Below are 18,527 nucleotides of genomic sequence, written 5' to 3' on the forward strand. Positions count from 1 at the left end.
GGTGGGAGGCAGTCAAGTCACCCCATCCTGGATTCCCCTGGGTGTCTAGTTTTCAAAAATGTATAGGTTTCCTAGGTTTCCCTAGGTGCCGGCAGAGCTAGTGTTAAAAAACTACAGCTAGGCACTTTGCCAAAAAAGGGTCTTTTTTCACTGCGAATTTGAGGTGTGACCATATTGCTTTTAGCGCCGTTTCCTGTTGCAGGCAATAGGCCGACCCACACAAGTGGGGTACCATTTTTCTCGGAAGGCTTTGGGGAACGCAGGGTGGAAGGAAGTTTGTGGATCCACGCAGATTCCAGAACTTTCCACCACAGAAATGTGGAGAAAATTAGTTTTTATGTCCGTTTTTTAGGTTTTCAAGGGATTCTGGGTAACAGAACCTGGTGGGAGGCAGTCAAGTCACCCCATCCTGGATTTCCATGGGTGTCTAGTTTTCAAAAATGTATAGGTTTGCTAGGTTTCCCTAGGTGCCGGCAGAGGTGCAAAAACTTCAGCTAGGCACTTTGCAAAAAAAAGGCCATTTTACACTGCGAAATTGAGGTGCAACCACGTTGCACTTTGCGCAGTTTCTTGTCGCAGGCACTAGGCCGGCCCACACAAGTGAGATACTATTTTTCTCAGAAGAATTTGGGGAACGCGGGGTGCATGGAAATTTGTGGATCCACGCAGATTCCCGAACTTTCCACTACAGAAATGTGGGGAAAATTTGTTTTTTGGTCAATGTTTTAGGTTGGTGAGGGCTTATGGGTAACAGAACCTGGTGGGAGGCAGTCAAGTCACCCCATCCTGGATTCCTCTGGGTGTCTAGTTTTCGAAAATGTATAGGTTTGCTTGGTTTCCCTAGGTGCCGGCAGATCTAGGGTGCAAAAACTACAACTAGGCATTTTGCCACAAAAAGGGTCATTTTTCACTGCGAAATTGAGGTGTGACCACGTTGCATTTTGCGCCATTTCTTGTCGCGGGCTCAAGGCCGACCCACACAAGTGAGGTACCGTTTTTGTTGGGAGACTTAGGGTAATTCAGATTTGAAAATCAACTATTATTACCTATTGAGTTTTCATGCATTTCTCCCTTCCAAATGAAAGACATTGTGTAAAAAAAAGTCTTTTTGAAAAATTACCAATAATTCTCATGCTAGTATGAGTATTCCGAATTTTGAAAATGTGCAAATATATACTGTTTCTAAACTCTATAATTTGCAACCAATTCAGAAATATATAGGTGTCTTTCATACCCATTTTTCCATGTATACATTTTCCCGCAATAATTGCTCTATACCCGGTACATAATAAAATACCATTGCAAGTTGCTGCTCAGTTTTTGGCTCTGGGTTCGTCGGGTTCTTAGAGAACCTGCAAGTCCTATATATGCCCACAACTAGGAAGGTCCAACGGATGTAACAGTATATTGCTTTCAAAGAGCTGACATAATTACAAGAAGTTACAGGTGAAAACGTTGAGACAAAAGACTGTTTCTTTCAACTAATTTTCAATTTTTCTAATATTTAACTGTTAGTTTCTATAAAGAAACCTTTATGGATTTAGACACATGACCCCTTTCTGAATTCAGAATTTTGTCTACTTTTCTAAAATGTATAGCTGTCTAGGATCCATTATTGCTTTCATACTCATTTTTACCATTAACTGGCAGGAGGTTGAAAGCACTAAAAATAGCACTGATAGTCTATGTCCCAGAAAAATGCCAAAACTGTGTCAAAAATGTTGGTTCTCTGACAAAAGACTGTCATTCCCTAAAAGCTGGGAAAATTTTGATTTCAGCCCCACAAACCCTTTTTTGATAACATTTGCAGGGAAAAACCCAGAGGCTTTCATTTGCATTTTTCCAATTTTTCTGGAAAAAAAACAAAACTTTTACTGTATTTTGCTTAATTTCTGGGACCCCTCCAAGGGAATCCACTCTCTTTGCTTGAATTCTCCAAATGTTGAAACGTCACAAATACCTGTTCTTTGGTCAGTGGCAATCATTCTATTTACAGCATGGAATAATAAGCACATAAGATGTGGAATTTGTTCTTCCTCTCACACTTATTCACACTAAGGATAAACATATCTGTCACTCTGACAAGGTACCACCATTCTAAGAGCACCAAGTTTTTTTTTTTTTAACAACATTGGTACATCAGCAAAAGTTTACGCCTTTGCAGCTATACTAATTGTGCCTCATATTTAGGGTCATACTATTGAAATACATTTTTAGTGCCGTTCACACAGTGCGTGAAGGAACACCAATTTGATTTATAAACTGTCACTCGATCTCTTATCGCTTACCCCACTGAAACATTGCACGAGATATAGGTTTAACTAAGTAAAACAGTCCCTCTTCTTTTTTCGTTACCAAATACGGCCACAATAGGAAGTAGTATTTTCCTTTTTCGACTTCCATGATGTAAGTTGGACGAAGTAAAAATGAAAGAAGGAGCGGAACATGGCCGTCTCCGTACCCACTACATGATCACTGTAAACATTGGACCGCAGTGACTCTTGAATGAGTAAGTGATATAGAATGATAGAATGTTTAGATTTACCCGTTAGCAGACTATTATAGTCATTTTTGAGAACATATTTCTGAATATCTGCATTTTTTACTTCTTGCACTGTAGGGACATATTCAAGCCCTGGTTTGCGGTACAAATACTTGCCTTTCATGTAAGAAGTTAACGACTCCGCATATTCGGTGCCGCATGCTATGTTCGTATCATTTAAGTAAAAAAGGTGTTCACGTTTCTGCTTTTTTACTCTTTTGCCATAGGCATACTAGCGGCTGCCTAACGAAATCTATAGATTGGACATTAAACGAAATTACATTAGGTTAAATATTAGATTGTGTATGGGATACTATTTCCATCTGGTTTCATTTCGGATTTTCTATTTCATGAAAACGATGTCTCACTTTTTATGCTAAGGACCCGAACTAAGCATGGGTTGCTTATTCACTAGAATTTTTAATTGTTATAACAATATACTTTTTAGTCTCTCATATCTGAAACCTTTATAAAAATATGTGCTTTTGATATTTTGACTCCCTTCTGTTTTATACTTTGCTTACAGAGGGTCCACATTATACTATTTGGGAATCACCCACTGACAGGTTGGGGATTCTAACGGGGCGAGCTCCTCTTAATCTACGTTGCAAGGTATTAGATTGCGTATGGGATACTATTCCATCTGGTTTCATGTCGGATTTTCTATATCATGAAAACGATGTCTCACTTTTTATGCTAAGGACCCGAACTAAGCATGGGTTGCTTATTCACTAGAATTTTTAATTGTTATAACAATATACTTTTTAGTCTCTCATATCTGAAACCTTTATAAAAATATGTGCTTTTGATATTTTGACTCCCTTCTGTTTTATATTTTGCTTACAGAGGGTCCACGTTATACTATTTGGGAATCACCCACTGACAGGTTGGGGATTCTAACGGGGCGAGCTCCTCTTAATCTACCTTGCAAGGTACAGATTATACCGCCTATTTTGATTTACTAACGTACTATTTTCCAAGGCATTTTGGACTGTTCTGGACAGAATACTAGTCATAACCGGTGGAGAAAAATGCATAGCTTCACCTAGGCCATCATTTGACATCGAATTCATGGGTCTCTATTCTCTAACTTATGATTAGGGCTGGACTATATTGTCAATTATCAACTATTATTCCCTGGGTTCTATATGATACTCTTTGACCATGTTAAATATTAGATACAATCTATGGTGGGGCTAGCGTAGCTAAACTCAGGATTACATTTTGCAGCGATCTACCTACCTATGGGATAATTGTATCTATATATACTTTTGTACATTGCCTGACAGCAACTCTCATAAAGCACATCAACATTAATCAGATTTTTTGGGATCTGAAAGTTATTATTTGTTTCTAAATATTTCTTCTTAAACCTTTTTATTGACGTGACTTTTACAGGTCTGGATGACGGAACTTATCCAGTTACTGTCTACCTTCTACGCTAACCCCTAATATAATTGAGGGGAGATATACGACATAACATTTTCAGGTATTTTTCTTGACACCACTCTGAGCCAACGAGAAAATAAGTAGGAACTTTGTAAGAATGTGACTACACTCACGTTCCTGTTCTCCTGTTCTCCTAGATTTTATCTTCCACATCAAGTATAACGTCTAGAAAAATGCTCAAATGGCCCAATGTTATACCAGCTTTCCAATATACAGAGGGTAATGTACATATCATGTCCTTTGCTTGCTACTCTCACTTAATATAAATTCCGAATCTGCTAGCATGAATTAACGTTTTTTTGCACATCGGCCCTATGATTCTGCTGCTTTTTCACGAACCTCAACTTTTCCTCTCAATACTTTCTTGGGCCTATTTGTCGTCACGTATGTCACTTCTTGGGATAATTATGGCTTTCTTGCAACTATCATTCACATATCTAATCTTTAAATATAGAAAGGAATTGTTTAACACTTATTCTTTATGGTTATCACAAGAGAACATCACTGCATGCACCTTCCTTTTCGGCTCACACTTTGGTTGCACATGACATTGGTGAAAAACTATTTTCTGCAGTACATAAAACAGAAATAAGCATATTATGAGCACAATATTTGAACATTTATCTCTGTCTACAGCCTTGAAAAAGTTACATTCATGTAACAAAACATGTTTCGGCTGCCATCGGCTGTTTGACAACCACCACGACCGGGAAGGCCCTAGGATTAGGACCTCCAGTCTGGCCGCTACCTTTGATTTGGCTTGCAGTGCTCAATTAATTTGTAGTACCTGTATATAATGTGAACATTACATGTACTAACACAATTAAATTGGATAAGATAAATACTTGATTCTTTGATGTTCTTTTCTCTGTTTGATACATTTATAATATTCTCATACTGATAAAGCAATCATTGTTTCAGGATTCTTAGTATTGGCCATCTACTCAAATCCAAATGGCATATTGCTGAAGTTACATTGTAGAGTGTCGAGGTACAACCAATCTCTAAGATGTATGATAGTTTATATTGGGGTGAGAGTAGATGCATCGGAGATTATGTGGATGATGTCATCAGTGATGTCAAATGAGATGTCATCAGCGATGTCATCAGTGATGTCATCAGTGATGTCACTGACCACCATGTCATGAGTGTTGTAATATGTGATGTCAAACAGTAGAGGTTGGTGGGTGCACAACTATATAGATTAACGTGTTTGAACCAACAGTTCCAATAGTTCAGGGTGCTCTCGAAGGGTGGTGTTTATCCGTGTAAACACTAACAAGTATCATGAAAGTTGTGTATGCAGATGAACTGCAGGTACATCCCCTGTAGAGGCACACCAAGGGCGATCAAATAATATGCTTCACTGTTCCTTTAAAGTTGTTATTTATTTTTCATAACTTTCTTTTAGTTTTCAGCAAGTTATCACTGATATTAGCAACATATCAGGGTGCAGCGTCTATTGGTAAACATTAGCATATGAACTCTTTCTCCAATGCATTTCGGGCGGAGATGCCCTTGGTCACGGAGAGCTGAGGAGGAAGGTGAAAAGACCGGGTGTCAATGAGCGCTACTACCATCATGTGTGGGGGAATTACTTGTGCTAAACGTGTGGGAAATGGGTCATAGCGTATTATATAGTGCTCGGCGCTAACGTGAGGGTTTAGGGTGTGCACAGGAATTTTACCGGTAGTGAATGTTAAAGTAAAAATAACGGTTAACGATGAGTATGTACACAGGGACTTACTTCATGGTGACGCGTAGCGCGCGGAAACGCTCTCTGCCGGCTTGCAAGTACGCTGCTACGAGTGCTCGTGTCAAGGGTTGATAAAGTGTGTTAATGGAAAGTGACAAAGGACTACCGCGTCGGGTAACTCATGTGCAGGTTAATGATTAGTGCAAGAAAACGTCGTGGCCATCTTGAAATGGATAAAAGTACCAAGAAATTAGTAAAGAGTGCGTGCACTTATAGTACGAGGAGACTAAAGGGGGTGTAGGAGTACGGTAAAACAGTAATACAATGAATGACATGAATTTCCTTCATTCTTGGAAATGATTTCCAAGACTATGAACTTTAATTGGGCGATGTTGTGGCGTGCATCAACAAAGTGCATAGCAACATTAGACTTCTCCAGTTTCAACCTTATGTTGGACTTGTGCTCATTGAGGCGAGTTTTTATTTTACGTTCGGTTTTGCCAATATATAGCTTGCCACAAGGACACTTCAGTGCATAAATCAAGTTCGAGGAGTCACAAGTGGCATCAACTTGTAGCTTGATGTTATTGCCTTTCATGGGGTGTTGTATACTATTGCCTCGTATAACATTGTTGCAATGGTTGCAGTTTAAACAAGGTTGGGTTCCACAGTAATGTTTAGGTGTATCAGTAGGTCTAGCTAGGATCTCTTTGATGTTTCTACTCCTAGTGTGAGCAAATATCGGTGGTTTATCAAAAATGCCCCGAAAATCAGGTTCATTCTGTAATATGGGCCAGTGTTTCCATATAATCCTTTTATATGCCAAGCTTGCTGTGGAGTACTTTGATACTAGCACCATGCGTTGTTCTGTGGTTTTGGGAGTCTTTGCTAGGCTGTCTGTCCTAGAGATGTTAGCTACACGTGTTTGAGCTTGTTCCTTGGTCACGGAGAGCTGAGGAGGAAGGTGAAAAGACCGGGTGTCAATGAGCGGTACTACCATCATGTGTGGGGGAATTACTTGTGCTAAACGTGTGGGAAATGGGTCATAGCGTATTATATAGTGCTCGGCGCTAACATGAGGGTTTAGGGTGTGCAGAGAGCGTTTCCGCGCGCTACGCGTCACCATGAAGTAAGTCCCTGTGTACATACTCATCGTTAACCGTTATTTTTACTTTAACATTCACTACCGGTAAAATTCCTGTGCACACCCTAAACCCTCACGTTAGCGCCGAGCACTATATAATACGCTATGACCCATTTCCCACACGTTTAGCACAAGTAATTCCCCCACACATGATGGTAGTACCGCTCATTGACACCCGGTCTTTTCACCTTCCTCCTCAGCTCTCCGTGACCAAGGGCATCTCCGTCCGAAATGCATTGGAGAAAGAGTTCATATGCTAATGTTTACCAATAGACGCTGCACCCTGATATGTTGCTAATATCAGTGATAACTTGCTGAAAACTAAAAGAAAGTTATGAAAAATAAATAACAACTTTAAAGGAACAGTGAAGCATATTATTTGATCGCCCTTGGTGTGCCTCTACAGGGGATGTACCTGCAGTTCATCTGCATACACAACTTTCATGATACTTGTTGGTGTTTAGACGGATAAACACCACCCTTCGAGAGCACCCTGAACTATTGGAACTGTTGGTTCAAACACGTTAATCTATATAGTTGTGCACCCACCAACCTCTACTGTTTGTCAATTTCGAATTTCCGCCCACGGAGGGTAGCACGCTTCAACCATGCAATTCGATGAAATAAGCAAGAGCACTGAAGCTAGAGCTCACACGCTAGCGTATGATGAATCAGAGAAAGAATGAATTTACTCGCTGATTGAGGAAGATATAAGCCCCTCCACCACAACTAGGAACAAGGAGCAATGTGTAAAACAGTTAATTTACTTGTCCAAACGACACATCAATCAGAAGCTCCATGCGAGCACATTATTGCGATATCACCGGGCACTCAGAATCCCACGCGGACTACAAATTGCTTTAAAGCCGTCTCTTTGCAAGAACTCTAAAACCTTCTTGGAGAAATGGAATGGTATCCTTAATAAATGTAGTCTCGATCTAATATTATTGATCGTGGAAGAATTAGCTGGCATCCTCAAAGAACTGGAAGTTGAAATGAAAGAAATCGATAATGAAATCAAAAGCTTGTTAACACCGGAGGAATTAACATCCATGCTCAACGATACAAAAACCATCCTTGATAAATATCAAAAAGAAATTAACGACCGCAAAGTTAGGAAGTTCCGTCGGGACACGCTTGACTACAAGCTTGATGAAGTTTATTCCTGGGCCGCCTAACACCCAAACGGATACATCTTCATCTGACACAGATTCAACTAACAGAACATTCAGACGACCATCTAATACCAGACATCCACCGAGCCGTGAACAAGCCAGCACATCAACCACCACTCATGACCAAACTACACCCAGTCCTTTTTTAGAGGTCAGCCCAGACCAACTCGAAGACTCAGGCGGAGCAAGGCCAAAAGACAAAGAAAAGAGCCCACCAGCCACACGGAGCACGGTTGCCAAAAAGGACCTAAAACCAAAGAAAGCAGTCTCGTAATCAACATCTCAGATACAGATATTTCTAGTCATCAAAGGACCTTACTTGAAAAAGGCACTTCATTCATTCCGACCACATCTACTAACCTCTTAGAACTTGAAGTGAGTACCTTCAAGTTCACAAGAAAGTTAAGACTACGACATTTTTTTGACAACACATTACCTATTACGACAACTACTAAAGATGATGAACTCAAGGGTCTACGACCCCCCAGTACTTATCAAGCACCTACCAGCCACAAGTGCATCGATCTTTTTGAAACTCTGGTCCGAAAAGACCTATCAAGGATCAACTTTAAAACACCGAGGAAACTGCAGAATCTCACCAATAAGGATCGCGACACACTCAAATCGTTGGCCAACAACCCACAAATCAAACTCAGTAAAGCAGATAAAGGCGGTGCATTAGTGATTCTCAACACTGAAATGTATACACGCAAACTTCAAGAGCATATCCAAGACACTACAACCTATATGGCTTTGGACTACAACCCTACCAATGAATTCCAAAGTATGTTGAAAGATCTTGTCAACAAAGCACACCTAAATGGCACTATTGAGGAACGCACAAAGAAGTATTTGTTACCCGACTATCCGAGAAGCCCTACCATCCACATGTGTCCTAAGATTCATAAAAACCTGATGGACCCTCCATTTAGACCCATAGTGTCTACTAAACGATCGATTCATGAAAACACAGGTAAATTCATTGATAAGTACCTACAACCTCTGGTTACTCAAACAGCGAGTTACATCAAAGACACCACGGAGTTCCTTTTGAAACTATCTGGGATCCAAATATTGACCAACGAGCACCTGGTGCTCTGTACTGCCGATGTGAGTTCATTATACACTTCGATACCCCATCAAGGGGGAATCGAAGCTATAGAACAGATCCTGCTCAACAGCGACATTAATCCACAGATGCAAACATTCCTTATGGAATTGATGATATTCATTTTGTACCACAGTTACTTCAAAATGGATGACCAATGGTTCCTACAACTCTCCGGAATGGCGATGGGAAACTGCGCAGCCCCGTCATACGCTAATGTGTACATGGAAAATTTTGAAAGACATCACCTATACACCAACTCAAGTTTCCAAAATCACTCTAAATTGTACGTGCGGTACATTGATGACCTGTTCATATTATGGTCTGACACTAAAGAATCCTTACACCAACTACTTACTGAAGTTAACAGTAAAGACTCCCGCATCAACCTAACATGGCAAATCAGTGAAACGGACATAGCATTCCTGGATGTCAATATCAAAATCACACCTGGAGGGCTGGTCACAGACCTACATAGGAAAAACACTGACCGCAATAACTCACTTTACTTTGCCAGCTTCCACCAAGGATCGCTGAAGAAACATCTCCCGTTCTCCCAAATGCTGCGCGTCAAGCACATTGTATCTGATGACACAGTAGTTGAAACACGCATCGAGGAAATGTCCAAGAGGTTCCATGACCGGGGTTACCCTGACAACATTCTCAAACAAGCTCAAACACGTGTAGCTAACATCTCTAGGACAGACAGCCTAGCAAAGACTCCCAAAACCACAGAACAACGCATGGTGCTAGTATCAAAGTACTCCACAGCAAGCTTGGCATATAAAAGGATTATATGGAAACACTGGCCCATATTACAGAATGAACCTGATTTTCGGGGCATTTTTGATAAACCACCGATATTTGCTCACACTAGGAGTAGAAACATCAAAGAGATCCTAGCTAGACCTACTGATACACCTAAACATTACCGTGGAACCCAACCTTGTTTAAACTGCAACCATTGCAACAATGTTATACGAGGCAATAGTATACAACACCCCATGAAAGGCAATAACATCAAGCTACAAGTTGATGCCACTTGTGACTCCTCGAACTTGATTTATGCACTGAAGTGTCCTTGTGGCAAGCTATATATCGGCAAAACCGAACGTAAAATAAAAACTCGCCTCAATGAGCACAAGTCCAACATAAGGTTGAAACTGGAGAAGTCTAATGTTGCTATGCACTTTGTTGATGCACGCCACAACATCGCCCAATTAAAGTTCATAGTCTTGGAAATCATTTCCAAGAATGAAGGAACTGATAACAACAAATTACTGTTACAAAGAGAACTTGAATGGATTTATCTACTACAGACACTGAAGCCCCATGGGCTTAATGACCGCATTGAATTTAGTTGTTACCTGTGAAATTCATGTCATTCATTGTAATACTGTTTTACCGTACTCCTACACCCCCTTTAGTCTCCTCCGTACTATAAGTGCACGCACCCTTTACTAATTTCTTGGTACTTTTATCCATTTCAAGATGGCCACGACGTTTTCTTGCACTAATCATTAACCTGCACATGAGTTACCCGACGCGGTAGTCCTTTGTCACTTTCCATTAACACACTTTATCAACCCTTGACACGAGCACTCGTAGCAGCGTACTTGCAAGCCGGCAGAGAGCATTTCCGCGCGCTACGCGTCACCATGAAGTAAGTCCCTGTGTACATACTCATCGTTAACCGTTATTTTTACTTTAACATTCACTACCGGTAAAATTCCTGTGCACACCCTAAACCCTCACGTTAGCGCCGAGCACTATATAATACGCTATGACCCATTTCCCACACGTTTAGCACAAGTAATTCCCCCACACATGATGGTAGTACCGCTCATTGACACCCGGTCTTTTCACCTTCCTCCTCAGCTCTCCGTGACCAAGGGCATCTCCGCCCGAAATGCATTGGAGAAAGAGTTCATATGCTAATGTTTACCAATAGACGCTGCACCCTGATATGTTGCTAATATCAGTGATAACTTGCTGAAAACTAAAAGAAAGTTATGAAAAATAAATAACAACTTTAAAGGAACAGTGAAGCATATTATTTGATCGCCCTTGGTGTGCCTCTACAGGGGATGTACCTGCAGTTCATCTGCATACACAACTTTCGTAATATGTGATGTCATCAGCAGTGCATTGCGGGGGCGCAAGTTATAGTTAGCTTATTTTGGTGAATTTTGGTGCAAGAGTTCCATCAATTAATCAATCAGGGAGATTATAAGTGTGCTACTCACCCGTGAGGGACTCAAGGCGTTGGGGGGGTGGGGGGAGCAGCTCCGGTCAGTCAAAGAGCCAGGTCTTGAGGGTCTTCCTGTAGAGGTGCAGGTTGGGGACTCACTTGATGTTGATTGGCAGCTCGTTCCAAGTCTTGGTCGCGATGTAGGAGAAGGTCCTTCCACCCGTCCGATGCGCGGGAGTTCGGTGAGGTTGGTTGATTGGAGGTTCCTCTTGGGTACGTGGAAGGAAATTCTGTTGTTGAGATAAAGGGTACCGGTGTTGTGGAGGCATTTGTAGGCGTAGGTGAGTATATTGAAGGTTACTCTTTTCTCGACGGGGAGCCAGTGGAGGTTACGCAGGTGCTGGGTGATGTGTTTGTGTAGAGGGATGCTGAGAATGAGTCTGGATGTGGTGTTTTGTATGGTCTGCAGTTTGCGGAGCAGAGAATTGTTGCTCCCGGCGTAGAGGGCGTTTCCATAGCCAAGTCTGCAGGTTATGAGTGCATGGGTGACAGTCTTTCTTGATTCGGGGTGAGGTTCCGTGAATTCTGAAGCCGTTTCATAAAGGTTATGGTATCGTTACGAATTTGATGGTAGCGAACCGTAAATGGCGAGTGCGGTATGTACGAGTGTTTTCGTCATGTTCGATCGATGGATTCACTACGTATTTAGGGATTTTGTTCTGAACCCTCTGGTTCCATTTTGCGTATGGCAGCCATTTTGTGGTTGCCCTTACATAGGCCGATGACTACGGCCGAACGAGTCTTTGGTACACGTACACCTTTAGTTGACTTCTAGATGACCTGAGCGAACTGACCCCGTTGCCTGAAGCTAATCTTGCTAAGCCAGTTCCTTGTCCGGCAGCTGGTCGAGATAGAGATCAAAGAGCAGGACATTGTTGAGTTTATTGTACACGCACACACCCCTCTATCTTGCTTCACGTCTGTTTCTGTTCCTTCTTTTATGGCCTGTTTATGGTTTGGGTTGTGGTCTTTTATTATGGGTTTGTCCGGCCTGTCCGAGCAAGAATGTTGGGCTTTCCCGTGTAATTGATGGTGGGCTGGACAACTGAAAAGTGGGTTTGTCGTCATGCGATACCTTTTGCAATGTTACCTCTGATTGGACAGTTCGTAAATAATGGGTGTTTTGTCAGGAATGTGATTTTTAGCATAAAAGACGATGTCTCGCTCTGCGAAAATTGAGCAGTCTCTAGCGAACCTACTTGTGTCGTACTTCGTAGACTTCTATTCCTGGTTGCAGCCAATAAATTTGATCTTTGACGTCACCGAGAAGTATCCCGTGTCTCTGTATTCTAAGACAGGTGAACCCAAAGACATTGGGCGTGCCCCTGGCGCCGCTGGGTTCTAAAACCCGGTTCTTCAGGGGAGGATCAATTTGAAGGTCTTTCGGAGGATGAGGAGGGTGTTGAAGCAGGTGGAGGAGATGTCTTTGACATGTGAGGTCATGGATAGGGAGGAGTCAAGTAGAATGCTGAGGTTTCAGGCATGGTCCGTGGGGGTGGGGGGCTGCTGAGGGTGGTGAGCCACCAGGAGTTGTCCCATGCAGAGGGTGAGGGCCCCAGGACGAGAATTTCTGTCTTCTCCGAGTTGAGCTTCAGGCAGCTGTTGCTCATCCAGGATGCAATGTTTTCATTCCTTCCTGGAAGTGGAGTCTGGTGGTGATGAGGGCTTTGGTGAGGGAGAGGATGAGCTGGGTGTTGTCGTTTGGATACTATGCTGAGTCCGTGTTATCTGACCATGGAGTCGAAGGGGGCCATGTAAATATTGAATTGCGTGGGGCTCAGCGGCGAATCTTGGTGTACTCCGCAGCTGATTTCCGTGGGTTCAGAGAGAAAGGGTGGAAGTCTGATTTTTTTGGGTTCTGCCGGCGAGGAAGGAGTGGAGCCAGTCGAGGGCGGTTCCCTGAATTCCAGCTTAGTGGATCTGGCGGTGAGTGTGCCAAAATAAGGCTGAGGTTTTCCCAGGATGTAAGAAGCGCTTCGTCCAGTGTTAAAAAGTTGGGTTAGGTGTGTAGACTTTCCAGATCCATTACATAGAAAATTCTCTTGACCTGTGTATTCACTGTCTTTTTCCAGGCTATTGCCGGGATGTCCAGGTTGTGCAAGTTTTGGGCTTTCTATTTCAAGTAAACTTGTTGCAGCTACCAACTGTTCCTGCCACAGAGAGCCTTCTACCTCAAAGATTTCTCCAAATAATGCATTTGCCATAGGTGGTACTGTAGGCATCAGTAAATATATAGGCATGATTGTATGCTTGCCTTCTGTCAAGGGTCGTATTTTACAGGTGGTGGCATTTATCAAATAATTACACCTAAAATGCCTTTATTGCATTACCGGTTGGCTGTAGTTAACTTCGCACAGTACATTAAGCATGGTTACATAAATACTTTCAAAATCATTTATACAAAGGATTTGGACCGGCAACGGAAAGTTTTTCCATTCAAGCTGTGGCCACTACTGACAGCTTCCCGTGGTTTCCCCACCAAAACAAGTGACGCTGTTTCAATCTACATTGCCTAACAGTGGCATTCCTGGCAGAAATATTATACGAACAACTGACCCAAAACGATGAATAGGTTCAATCTACACTGCCCCTTTCTGACATCCTTTAGGTCTTTGTGCTAATGGCCATATATTTTATACTTTCTCCAGAGTTTACTTTTAACTAGCTTTCGAAAAAGCATTAGATACTTTGCATTTTCAACCTCAGTAAAAAAAAAAAGAATAACATAACAATAGCATGTGAACAACGAATCGAGTGGCGTCTTCTTTAGTTGGTGACCTCCGCCTCCCCTGAAGGGGAAATGCATTCAGCAGAGGTTCACTAGAGTTTCTGCGCTGCGCGCCAAATCCACGGAACGCACCGTGTCACCATCACACCACTTAAAGAACTAATTGCTTCTGGCTTGGAATTCCGAAGGAATGCGCCAGGCCTCTACGGGAACTGGGGCCTGATATTCTAGAAGCACCCCACATCTCCAGTGACTACTTAGGCCGCGGAGTGCTAAACTATGGAGCGGGTCAGGTTCCTGCAGCAACACTTACTCTAGGAAGCTGGTAATGTAGTCCCGGCTGCAGGCCGACCAGGAGAAAGGGTTGGTGTTTGCGGTAATGTGAGCCGCCATTAACTTCGCAGCTTCTTGGCCTTTGGTCCCACAGGAGTTTCCAATTCCATCATGGTTCATTCCGAAACTGTCAACCACAAGAAAACAAACAAAACAGATCAAAATATATCACGGGCTATCGGGCGCATTTAGTACAGAATATGGGGACGTAGAAAATGGGGCAGGGTTGCTCCCCATAGGTGCAGAAAGACTGGATCAAAGTCAAAATTTTAGGATAACCAAATACACTGTAAATCATTTAAATTTAGCTTGATTTTAAGTAAATGTGTCTATCCTGAATATGTGCAATGGAACCTGCTTTTCCTCTAGCATTTAAGATCAACAACTACTGTTGGTAACATTTTTGACTGAAATCTGAAAGCAAGCATTCTAATTCAAGCTTCCTCCTGAATGGAGGAAAATGATATGACCCAGAACCAACAACTTTTGCTTTAGTTCTTTTAGCTACCAAAAGAACAAGTTACTTACCCTAGGCAATGATCTTTCTGGTAGATACTCTTATCTGACCACGGATTCCTCACCGTAGAATATTTCCCAGGCTAGACTGGAATCAGAAGATTTTTCATGACAGTGTTCCTGCATGCTGCTAGGTGGCACTGTGCAGCTTCACGTTGACTCCATACTGCCCCAGAAGTGATGGAGCACAGACACATATAAGTATACCACCCCTGAGTGCTGACGTCAGTTTCATATCTTTTCTCTTTCGCTGCCATCAGAAGTGGAGCATGGACAACTGGTGGTTAAAGTGTGCTGAATGTTAAAAAGAGGCGAATCCTCAGAATGGAGAGGCAGAAGGGCAGTCATGAATCTGAAGTTAGACTATTCAACAGTGCTCCCGAATGTAAGTAACTTGTTCTTCTGATGGATACTTCTAATTGCAGATTCCTCACCTTAGATTAGATACCAAAGCAATACCTCCCCAAGATGGAGGTTCTGTGGAGTGGACTCAGACCAAGAAGTATTGCAGAACTGAGCAAGCAAAGAGTCATTCCGACTAGGCTTGCCTGTAAAGGTAGCAGTGCTTTGTGAACGGACGCACCGAAGCCCACATCACAGCCTGGCAGACATCAATGACAGGCATTTTTTTTATCAATGTAGTAGTAGCAGCCTTAGCTATCGTAGAGAGGGGTTGCAGACCTTCTGAGAGCTGCTTCTTGGCCATTGTGCAACAGATCTTAATGCAGAGGACTATCAACAAAGTTCTCTTCTGCGCAGCCTTCCCCATTTTTTGCACTGGAGAACCCCACAAATAGCTGAATATTCCCTTGATGGTCCATAGCACTATCTATGTAAAAAATCTTTTTGGGGTCCAACCAATTAAGCCTCTGCTCCTCTTTCAAGGTGGAAGGGGAGCAAAGAACAATGGCAGAGAGACTGATTGTCCAACATGGCTTTAGGTTAGAAGGTTACCTGAATTATCAGTACCAACTTTGTGGGAAAAGAGTGGTGTAGGGAAGTTGCACTGAAAGAGCTTGTAGTTCACTGATTTGCAGACATTTCACGGTGGAACGAACAGCACATTCTGGATGCCGGTGTTTGCCCCACGGTGATTGCTGGGTTTTTTTCTTTATGGGGGGTGCCCATACCCTCTACACAGGTCTTTCACCACCTACAACTGTAGTGGCAAAATGTCCTTCGGCATAATTAACGTGGGCCAAGCTATCGCTCACAGGTGCCTGTCTAGAGTCTCTCATATTACACATTACATACCAATGTATACTTCAGCGCTTCCCTGCAGGATTTCCCATGCTTCTTCCATGGCACCTAGTCCACCGCTGACCTGTGGACCTGTAGACCTGACATGAGCAGTCTCTAACCACAGTCAGCGACCTCTTTGCTGCACGTCACCTTCTCACTTTTGACCAACTTCTCTTGGACCACGCCATTCCGCAGGGGCAATTTCTCCTCTACCAACTGTACCGCACTTGCCAGAACCTTTGACCCATGTGTGATGAGGAACCTCAAACACACCCTGTCATACAGTCTTGCCTACACATGGGGGCTGGGTGCCAGCTGAAAACGGGGGTCGGTAAGGCCATACAGGATCACACTGATACTCCGCTTTTCGTCTTACGAGGCAGGTGGGATGATGATCTCGGAAAGGTACTACACAATGAAGAATGGGAACAGGCACTGGAATTTCCCCAACGGCTGTCAAGAAATGCCGGATTCAAAAATATTCAGTTCTCCAGCCGACACTGGGCCATTTGACACCTGAGCAACTCTATCGCTACTTCCCTACTGTGCATCTATGCTGCCCATGCTGTCACTCTGCGTCAGCTGATCTACAGCATATGTTGTGGTCTTGCCCCGCCCTTTTCTCCTATTGGAGCTCAGTTTACGATATGTTGGCAGAGATCACAGAGTTCACCGGTCTCGAATAATGGAAGGCCTGCACCCTTCCATCTTCAAGCGCAGGTAACAACATAAGGTTCAGTGACACTTGGCCCTCCTGCTAGCCATGAGAACTCTAACTTTGCAGCAGGGCACAGGCACCACTGATCACTGCTTGGAGTACAGTGCTGCAGAAATGGGGACGTGCTGAGGGGGAGGCCCTGCAATATGAAGATGTTCGACATTTTCGCAAATATCGGATTTCTACAGCCAGGGACATCCTCTTTGACCATGTCCAGCAATTAACATGTAATGATGACTTACCCCCAATGAACCTCCTGAGAGAGTCCACCATGAACATGTATTTCTTCATGTCAGTTCCTCTCATCTTTTTTTCACTTTTCCCCCCACTTCATCCACCACATCCACCCCCCCTCTCCCCACCCCATCGGGAGACTATTTCAGGCAAAGCTCTCAATGGTATAATCCACCCAGACCACTTCGATCTGCCTCTACCTATAATCTTATAGTTCCCAAATGTAAAAAATCTTGTCATTGGCACAACCATACTCTGAAACTCTCTCCCCCTCGAACTGAAAACAAAAACAGATCTGTTAGCTTTCAGAAAAGTCCTAAGACTTGGCTGTTCACCCAATAGCTTACCCTCTATCTCCTTTGTTCAGCAGGCTAGCTTTCTCTGAGATTAGCGCCTAGACACCAATGGGTATTGGAGCACTTTATAAATCTTATTTTCATTTAATTTAATTTCATTGTTTTGGAGCAGAGACTAGCCAAACAAATGTTAGGCTACTTTCACAGGATCGATGGCAAGCTGGGAGTCTTGCCATCGATCCTGTGCATCGACTCTGAGAAAGGAACCTTGCCTTTCTCAGAGTCTGGTACTTTCTCTATTGCACCTCTGGAAAGCAAGAGGTGCATATCCTGTAGAAGGATGGAGAGGTACTCCTCTGAAATCCATTCACCTGAGGTAAGGATATTGGGTGAGGAAGAAAGAAAGGGTAGGGCATAGCTGTTTGAATATTTTGCAAGACCCATCTGTAGGACATGATGCATCTCAAACCCGGGAGGTCATATTACATCCTGTTTCCCACTGGCTGGACATAAGCTGCTCAGAACAAACTAAAGAAGTTTGTTGGCCGGTTTAGGAAGGGAGGAGTAGTTTGAAGACTGGTTCTCCTGCTGGCATGCACATTGTCTGACCAATCAGTGCCCATGGCCCCAAAAGTACTGGGTTGTCAAGGTCCCTAAAGGACTGGGTTGCCACCCCCAGAGAACAGTGGTCAGATGTTGCTTTGTCAAGGTAGCAGCCCCAAGAAACACTCTGTAACCCTACGACGTTTAAAGCATTCCAAATCAGAGTTTGCTTCATCACTAAAGAGGCAAGACCCAACAAAGCACATGTCAATCAGCGAAGCATGCATATCCATGAAGAACCCAGTGAACCTCATTCAGGCATTCTGATGAAGAATCACACGGGAACCAATCAACTTGCCAAGTCAATTTGTGGTATCCAGACCAGCACGGATAACTTATTTGGCCACATTTCGTCCATCATGTATATTAAGGCTAAAGAGCTCCTCAGATCTGCCGTATCTGCGGGCAAGATCTTACTGCCCGAGTACATCAAGATATATGGGCATCATCCTTGTGATAAGGGAGGAACAAGCCACCCCATCACCATTATCA

General features: G+C 43.0%; 1 protein-coding gene across 1 annotated transcript in view; it reads right to left on the reverse strand.

Moving 5' to 3' along the window:
* ADAMTS6 (ADAM metallopeptidase with thrombospondin type 1 motif 6) overlaps positions 1-18,527 on the reverse strand; it is a 1,724,075-nt gene that overhangs the window by 663,448 nt on the left and 1,042,100 nt on the right. The window contains exon 10 of the mRNA XM_086963486.1: positions 14,407-14,553. Coding sequence (XP_086819612.1) covers positions 14,407-14,553 — 147 coding nt within the window. The remainder of the gene's footprint in view (positions 1-14,406; positions 14,554-18,527) is intronic.

Source organism: Lissotriton vulgaris, chromosome 3_1 (assembly GCF_964263255.1).
Source record: "Lissotriton vulgaris chromosome 3_1, aLisVul1.2, whole genome shotgun sequence".
Taxonomy (NCBI): domain Eukaryota; kingdom Metazoa; phylum Chordata; class Amphibia; order Caudata; family Salamandridae; genus Lissotriton; species Lissotriton vulgaris.